The sequence below is a fragment of the Brachypodium distachyon genome, chromosome 2, assembly GCF_000005505.3.
Source record: "Brachypodium distachyon strain Bd21 chromosome 2, Brachypodium_distachyon_v3.0, whole genome shotgun sequence".
Lineage (NCBI taxonomy): Eukaryota > Viridiplantae > Streptophyta > Magnoliopsida > Poales > Poaceae > Brachypodium > Brachypodium distachyon.
The window spans coordinates 33,139,455-33,148,175 of record NC_016132.3 but is presented as its reverse complement, the minus strand read 5'-3'; the positions used below and the strand labels follow the sequence as shown (position 1 = coordinate 33,148,175).

Here is an 8,721-nt window from a genome sequence, read left to right as displayed (position 1 = left end):
TTCATTGAATTGTTATTCTCGAAATTGCTTAATTTTCCAACAATAAACATTAGAAGACCGGGTCTTAAGAAAATTTCCGTATAGCTGGGCATTTAAATTTACCCTATGGTTATGCTACCCCACAAGATAATGTTTTGACAATATACATATGTACTAAAAAAAAATTGATTCGGCGAGGTTTAGGATGCCAACAAGTTTCAGAGAGGTGCGCGCCATTCCATTATACGATTTCTAGTTTACTTCTGCACACTAGGTGGGACCTAACTTAAGATGTTTTCCCTTTTCATAAAAAAACTTAAGATATTTTTTAAAGAACAAAATAATTATTGTTAGCCAACACCAGGGTTACATAGCTCAGGGGGTGCTTTGCTAAAAAAATTGAAAACAAAAGGCAAAACAAGAAACATGCAGAAGACGAGCAAAGCTACAGCCGGAGCCTGATAGTGGGCCAGCTGAGAACTTTCACGCGCAACCAAAACTAGAACCTGCAAGGATCTTGAACGTGCTTGTCAGCCAACGAACCGGTGGCTCTCCAACAATCAAGTAGACATTCCACTTGAGGTCAAGGGAAATTGAGCTAGAGATCAAGCATCACCGAGCAGAAATTGAAACAACCCCCTTCATTAAATCCGCAGATCATCGTCGACGATGCTCTCGTCTGCTTCTGGTGAATCAACCCGAATGGATGACATCCTCAGCATATTGTCGTCTTGCATTGATTCTAAAGTACATCAACAGATGAACATACACTATTATGGAACAATGTATCACTGAGGGGTATTAGACCCTCACAATTGACGGATGAGGGACCCGTCAGTAATCTGGTGTCAGTAGTGACTTTGTCACCACTAACTGTCCGGCTAGGAATGCCTGTCAACGTTGACATTTCCACGAAGGGGCTAGAGCCTGCTATAGGTGTCAACTTTGATGGGTCATACCATGAGACCCTTAAGTGGTGACTATTTTTAGTTCACAATGTAAAATTCACCATTGACGGGTCACGCCGGCTGACTTGCGACTTTTGCAGAATTAAACATAGTCACCATTGACAAGTCAGATGGTTCCTACCTGTCAATGTTTTTCGCAATAGGGATTTATTTCTCCTGTACAGGTGCTTCTGCTAGAGATACATTCCAAACATAATCTTCTTCATAGATCGAGATCAAACTAAATCATAATTAAACATGAAAATAGTATTAGTTGACACCATAAGCTACGACACGTCCTAGCTACTCCCTCCAATTGGCGGCCTTTGCAGCGTATTCAGTGCGCTTCACATCCTCCTCCACCACTTCAACACGTAGCCCCGATCGTCGATTTCGCACAAGACAGTTGTGGAGTTAGAAATACTCTACTGTACATAACATACACTGATACACACATATACACCAAAAGTTTTGAGCAAAAATATTGTTCATATGCAACACATGCCCATCATAGAACTTGCTGACGACTTCACAGTACATCTATAGTTTAAATTCTTTTGTCGGACTGCTGATATAGTTTGCAAAACTTGTATGTTTGATTTATCTCTACGTTACAACATACATTTATTATCTTTTCACACAGCATCCGACTCCTTGTTGGACATCTTTAACCAAATAATTTGTAGGATCTAGGGTATCAACTAGGGACTGGGGGAGGGGTGCGAATACCGATGGTAAATTTTTCATCAATTTGACATCTTAATCCTATCTCAATATAGGTTGAATCATTACAAATCAAGCGATGAAGTGCAAGGTTTACAAGAGATATATTTGTTGTCGAAGTCATGGATCCTATGTCTCCATCGATGAGAAACTTTGGTCAAAAGATTGAAGCTGCATCCATCGTGTAGTTTAGTTGCTCCAGTGCACTTGAAAATACGGAGCCCCATCTTGATCGGTCTTATACTTCTAGTCATCAGCGACTGCTAGTCCACTACTCCCTCCGTTTCATAAGATGCATGTTCTAGTTGCTCCAACTCAAACTTTTTTAAATTTGATCAAAATTACAAAAAAAACTATATTTGTAACTATGAAGATGTATACCATGAAAGATTAAATAAAAATAATTTAAAGTTGTAGATGTTGGTATAGTTTTCTATAAAATTGGTCAAATTTTATATTATTTTGACTTGGAGCAAAGTTAGAAAATGCTATAATATAGAAAATGCTAAAAGGGATGATTTATTGGAGGAGGGGGGGGGGGGACATAAAAACATGAAGCTTACATGATGAAATTGCAAAGGCTATGCAGGGATTTAAGTAGAAATTCCGATTCTTAGGAGGGGGCCAGGGCCAAGGCTGGCCTGGTCCCTGCCTCCGCCACTGAGTAATAACGGTCCTCGTCAGACAACCAAATATTTTTTTTGATCTCAAGACAAGCGATATCCGTCTCTTGATTAGAAAAATAGAGTTGATCCTATTTATAAGGAAAACCGGCCCAAAAACCGAAACCAGAATTCAAGAACTACGTGACGCAATTAACCTCATATATCTATACTACTTTGTACAATGGGAAAATTCTACTATGCGGGCACAGAATACTTGTCCTAAATCAGGAAGCGGCACTAAGGGTATGCATCTTCGCAATTTTTCAAAGAAGATCACAATGATTTCTGGATTTCAGGCACGTCGGCCCATCTGAGTATAGTCCAGCACAATATCCTTCCTCTCTGTTCTTTGCTTTTGCATCACCTTCTGTGCTTCCCATTAATTAATTAAATTCTTCTCTTGAACTCTCCAACGGTGCTATTCCAAGAGTAACTTACAGTTCTCAGCTCAGTCGATGCAGTTAAGTAGTTCTTCAATGAAGCAATGTTGCACTCGAGGAGTCAGCAATTCAGCATTGAATTCAGACAAGCAGATCACGACTCAAGAGATCGCGACAACAATCTAATCCCTTTTGTTGATCTCTTCGGTATATATTCAGCACTGTTGACCACCTAGTTTGATGCTACCATCATGTTGCTATCCGTGTTGGTCCTGCTTCTCAGGTGGCGAGGTTTTGTAGCGCCATTGTGTCTCTTGACATTGTCGAGCTGCAGGTCTCTGTGCCACAGAATGGAAGAACTCAAAAGCATAAGCATGCGCGTGAATCAAGTGCACCAACGGGCGGCGGCCGGCGGGAGTTGGATATGAGTGTGATCAGGACATATGCAGGTTCAAAACTAATTGTACCAGGAAATTCTCTTAAGACATGATTAGGCAGGCGTGAGTTATAGAGGATCTTTTATTTGCTCTTTTGCATACTAAAATGTCAAGACAAACGGAATTAGGCAAGAAAAATGTATTTAATTTCAAGTGAAAATCTTAGGAGTCAATATGAGTAAACAAATTTTAAATAATAATTAATATAATATGCACATGATTAATCAGAGTAAAAGGTGAGACTTAATTAAGGAAGGAAGCGACAACATGAGCCAAAAGGTTCTGCTCACATGATGTGGTTTAAAGTGAAATATTCTTCAGGACCTGGAACTGAAAAAATTGAAGGTGAATGGTTGGCCCGTTGTCTAGATATCAATTATCGACTCCTCCACTCTCCAGATCCTGATTTCATGGACTAAATAGCAATTCAGCCATTAGAGAGGAAGAAGTATGTCATGTTAAACGGTTTTTCATGCATGGTGCAAACAATATAATGATAAGACACTCAAGTTTTCACAAGACCCTGAAGGAGCCTTGCACTGGCTATTAGCAGCTCTTCCATGCCAGCAGATCTGTGGTCAAATTTAAGCAGTGTACCCTCCTTCTCGTTGCACTAAATCAGCGACACTTATTATGAATAGGAGGAAGTAGAAAATAATTATTTCATGGAGAGAAGTTTAATGCAAAAATGAAAAAAAAGGACATATAATTAGGACCCTAATTTTTCTGTCGATTATATTGCTAGAGTATACGGACTGTGGCAAACTGGCAACTGAACTGTAGGCTACCATGTTACTCCAATGCCATTTTAATAGAGAGAAATGGCCTATATGGCCCTTGACCTCTGAGGGATACTATCTATGAGGGCCTACCTAAACTAAAGAATGGAGTAGTAATTTTGTTTCTGGAATCAATTAATATCGAAAAAGAACCTTTCAGAACTTCTAATTAATTTGACCCTTGGGATGCTCTCGGCAGGGTGAAGTGTATAAAGACTGAAAATTCACCTGCAAATTTCCATTTGGTAGCGTCGTGGAATTTGGGAGCTTGTTGTTCAAGTTAACTGAGGCAGGGTGAATTGCAGACATCAGGCTCGGGGGCTGACTGGCAAGGGCATTCGTGCCAGGTAAGGGCATTGCTTGCAAATTAGGGCTAACATGGAGTTGTGATGGCCTATGGTGGTGGCGATGCTGTTCTTCTGCTTGATCAACTGCCACTTCATGCTCTGCAGCAACCTGTAGCTGTAGGTGTATCAATATGTAAAATTCATTTCATGAATGCTCAATTTAAAGGTTTTATATTCGTTGAAAACAATTTCGTGACAAAGGAATTATGATCCATGACATTAAATATTTGTTGAATTGGACAATAAGATTTCTGGTACATTTTTTTGCTTTCGTACGTGGTGTGTGGATCAAGCATGCAATTTTGTCCTTCCAATTAAGACTGTTCGTGTTTTTTGAGTAAATGATGTGAAGCTGCAACTAACAGGCCCAGTCTTTTTCTAAAGATTACATATATTTGTTTGTTTAAAAGGAAACAGCGTCTTACAGTTGAACTATGCCCAAATTAGCTAGCATACAATGCCGATAAAAAAAAAGCATACATTGACATTTGTGTACATGACAATGGTGTAATGAATATGGTTGGCATAAACAAAACTACTGATTGATCAATATAATTTAATCCATCTACAGTGAAATATGAGTATATAATTTGATTCAATCAAGCTTGCTAAGTTACCTCATGTAACCTCTTCTTGGGAGCAGCATAGCTGAACTGCTCATCATCCTGCTTCAGCTATTGTCTTTGCTCCTCAACGGTAGCCGCAGCAGCAGCAGCGAGGGCATAAGCTCCAATTATCCCAATCTGTGTTGACCCTGCCGTCTCTTCCTCCATGTTACCGTCCCTCGCACGCTCATCCAGTGTCGCCGCCGTGCCAGCAACACCGTGTCGCGTCTGTGTCTGGTAGAATACCTTTGATACGATCAGCTCCCCCTCCTTCTCGTCATCCAGGCCGCCGAGGTTGTACTGGTGCATCACCCAATTAGTCTTCTCCGGCTTCCGGTGCTTGCCGAAGCTGGTGTACAAGACCAGGATCTTCTTGCACGCCTTCTGCCGGCCGTCCACCATCAGTGCCCGCGTCTTGCCGGTCTTGTGCCACCGTGTCTCGGCACAGTTCTTACTGTTTGGTTGGTCACTCTCTGCCTGAATCTTTCTCCTCTTCCTTGTGCCTGTGGTGTAGGCCTTGGATGATCGGTGGAAGAAGTGCTTGCTCTGGCCATTTCTTGTCACGCCTGGTGAATCAAGTACAAGAGTTTTTGTGACTTCACAGTTACAACTTACAGAAGGATAGTAACTATTGATTCAGATTAATGGACATCCTGATACCACACACATGCAGGCATAAATGCATCAGCATGGTCATCCAAAATGAAAAATAATAATAACTGTATGGCTACCTCTAGCTACATGTTTTAGGCAAACTATCCTTTTTGTAAAAATATAAAAGAGCGAAGCCATGTTCAGTGAGTATCTGGCTATCTGAACACACATTACATTTTGGAGAACACCAAATAAAAACGTGGCAGATGGAGCGCCTCAAGATCAAAATCAATATGGGAACATTAGAGATTCAAACAACAACCCGTGGCAGACCGCAGACCGTTAAAAAACAAAACCCACCCGTGGCGGAGGTAAATCACAGCAGTAACAACAATGACAATAGAGGTTACTGATGGATTGATGCATGTTACTGTGCACCGGCATGGCTTAAGGGTCATAAGATATGCATGGTGCCGACCGATCTCACCTGGGAGTTTCTCAGGATGAGTGTAGCAAATGCCATCTTCTCCTTGTATGGTGGGTATGAAGTCATCGATGAGGGGGTGAGCCCTGGAGCCCCCGTCCATCACCTTGGTCTCCAGGTGCTCGATCAGCTCCTGGTCCGTCGGATCGAACTTGACGCCGACAGGTAAACCCATCATGTCCTTCTTGAGACGGCAACCACAAGATGAAGACATGCACGGAAGAAATGAATATCACAATCCACGAGAGAGGTCGAATTGTTTTGTTGTATGCACACGGATGTACCAAAGAAAAACAACCACATATATATGCATATTGTACCGGCATGCAGTCGAGCTCGTGGCCGCAGCTGGGGCAGCGCCGGGAAACAGAGATCCGATGCTCCTGGAGCTTGGCGTCGTTCATGGAGTACCGTGGGTGATCCCTGTCCATAATTGCTATTCATGGATCATGTGCTAATTCATGTTAGTAACAGATTAATCTCAAATTCTAAATTCAATAAACATGAGCAGGAGATCAAAAGTACTGTAACAAACAGTAGGCCAGTACAGGAGTAGATCAAGCAAGAAAGGAGAGAAAGATATGATGATCAATGCAGACTTGTGGGGGGAGAAGTGCAGATATAAAAGAATTTAAAGGCAGGTTAATTTCATATTACAGGAGATGAAGATATTTCAAAACAAACAAGGTCCCATCAGGGAAAGAGGAGAACGGGTCCCCTAATAATCTATTCCCTCCGTTTCATAAAGATTGGCATGGATTTGAACTAGAGCTAGTTCAAAACCGTGCCAACCTTTATGAAACAAAAGGAGTAGCAATCTGTTTCTGTTTTAATTATCTCTACTGTCAATTGGCCCTCATAAAGCTTAAGTGTACTAGTGAGTACTACTGCCTCCGTTTCTAAATATAAGATGTTCTATGTTTGATTTAAATCATTGCCTTAAACTTTGATCAAGTTTACAGAAAAAATTACCGATATCCACAACTCTAATTTTAGTTTTATTAAACCTGTCACGAGACAAGATTTTCATAGCATACTTATCTGATGTTGCAGATATTGGTAGATTTTTTCTATAAACTTGATAAAACTCCAAGAAGTTTGATTTAGACAAAAGGTAGAATATCTTACATTTAGAAACGGAGGTAGTATGTCACATGTACTGCTGATCTCCGACCACACTAGAAACCTTCAACAAAATTAACCTCAATATGCTCACCTGATCACCTTAATTTGGATACAGATCCAGCAGAAGGAAATAGATCGATACTCCCGTGGTAATAAATTGAGAAATTAAGTTGCTGCTTGAGTAGGGTTTAAGGGGACTCCTTTATACTCCACATTTGGACAGAATCAAAATTTGAATTTCTCGAGTGAGACTTTGGGTAAAATGCAAAACGCAACCAGCTCATCCAAATTCAAAACACAGGACCCAATGGTGCAGCGAATCAACCAACTAGCTAGCACCGCGCTGCACTCGGAAGGTTATTTCTTGCTCGTAATTGACGAGCTGCTGGAACTAATGGCGGACAGGGCAGGATCTCATATCTGCCGCGAATTGATCTCAGCAAAGGGAACGGAAAAAATGGAAAAAACGAGAGGGGATAGGCGAAGCAGTGAGCTCTCACATGGAGGCTGGAGGGTGGGCGGTCGATCCTCGAGTGATCCGGCCGGTCGATCGGCGCTGCTGGAGAGATGCTGCCGGTGGTCGGTGGATGGAGGCAGGGGAAGGAGAGGGATAGAGGGAGACGGTACCGCCGCCGTAGAAGAGGAGCCGTGTTAGTGCATCGGTGCGGGGCTCTTCTTTTCCTTGCAATGCAAGGCAACGCAGGTTGTCGAATCATAAAACGTGGAGGGGGGGCCCGGAGGCTGGAACACGCACGGGATCGTTGTTTTGTAGCTTGCCTTCCTTTAGAAGCAACGGCCGCGCTATCACCACCGCCGCGTGTTTGTGGTTGTCAAGTTGTGTTCCTATTGCTGCTAAGATTTTTTCTCGCAGTTGATTTAAAATACTGTACTCCATATAAAATTTTATAAAATGGTTTATATTAAAATACTGTACTCTCTCTGGTCAGAATTACTTGTCGAAATATTACATGTACGTAGACGCTTTTCACACATAGATACATCCGTATTTGAACAAATTTGAGACAAGTCTGATCGGAGGGAGTACATCATATATGAACTTGTAGAAAATACTCGTGCCATTGCCTTCTCTTGCACCTCCCGGCCGTGGTCTAGTGCTTGCTCGCGTCGCATGGGTGCGCCTTTCGGTACATCTGAATAGTTTATTCCTCAAAAATAAATAAATCTGGATACTCCTTCTGTTATGCTCATATTAAGGTTGGCCGTTGCAGTAGCGGTGGCATGGAGATGACAGGAGCGGGCTAAAGTGGTGTGCATCTCTCGACCAACTTGTTGAAGGCGGCAACGCAACCTATCGCCGCAACCGGCTGCTCCGTTCCACTCCGTGAGAACTGAGAAGGCCTGGCTTGACTTTTCACGTGAAAGTCTTAGATGCAGTTCATTGGGTGGGATGATTGGTGATGACGTGACTGCCGTGTGTCGTGATGGATACGGCCATCTCCAGCGGGTATGTTTCGTCCGGCGGTGCCCCAGAGCTAGTTTACCTGCTGTTGCTTTCACCAGGTTCTTCTCCAATTAACTTGTACGGTTGTGGAGTTGTCGGCTCAACAACCCTACAATTAAAAACGAAGCTTACTTTATAAATTACAGGAATTCCTGCCGAGATACCTTTTATCAACGTCCGTAGAAAAGATCACG

The 8,721-nt window shown here is 42.2% G+C and overlaps 1 protein-coding gene across 5 annotated transcripts; it reads right to left on the bottom strand.

The window, feature by feature from the left end:
* Positions 1–2,896: 2,896 nt before the first annotated feature.
* Positions 2,897–7,801, bottom strand: LOC100844870 (NAC domain-containing protein 75). 5 transcript variants are annotated; one of them, XM_014899500.2, is made up of 5 exons: positions 7,566–7,800; positions 6,261–6,376; positions 5,944–6,124; positions 4,875–5,428; positions 2,897–3,032 (listed from the first exon to the last, which is right to left on the bottom strand). In XM_014899500.2, exons 2-4 carry the CDS (start codon positions 6,369–6,371, stop codon positions 4,932–4,934), a joined length of 789 nt encoding a protein of 262 aa, XP_014754986.1. In that variant the 5' UTR covers positions 6,372–6,376; positions 7,566–7,800; the 3' UTR covers positions 2,897–3,032; positions 4,875–4,931. The 5 variants fall into 5 exon arrangements, with proteins under 5 accessions (XP_014754986.1, XP_024315137.1, XP_024315136.1 ...); XM_024459369.1 differs by lacking the exon at positions 2,897–3,032 and adding an exon at positions 4,168–4,372 and having other exon boundaries at positions 5,944–6,121; positions 7,566–7,801; XM_024459368.1 differs by lacking the exon at positions 2,897–3,032 and adding an exon at positions 4,168–4,366.
* Positions 7,802–8,721: the final 920 nt, after the last annotated feature.

Bases quoted from the DNA above. Each gene is read 5' to 3' on its own strand.
- LOC100844870 (XM_014899500.2), bottom strand. From the start codon at position 6,371: ATGGACAGGGATCACCCACGGTACTCCATGAACGACGCCAAGCTCCAG. The intron at 6,125-6,260 runs GTACAATATGCA...TGCCGTCTCAAG, and splicing joins ACGAGCTCGACTGCATGCCG to AAGGACATGATGGGTTTACC. The intron at 5,429-5,943 runs GTGAGATCGGTC...TTGATTCACCAG, and splicing joins TCATCCTGAGAAACTCCCAG to GCGTGACAAGAAATGGCCAG.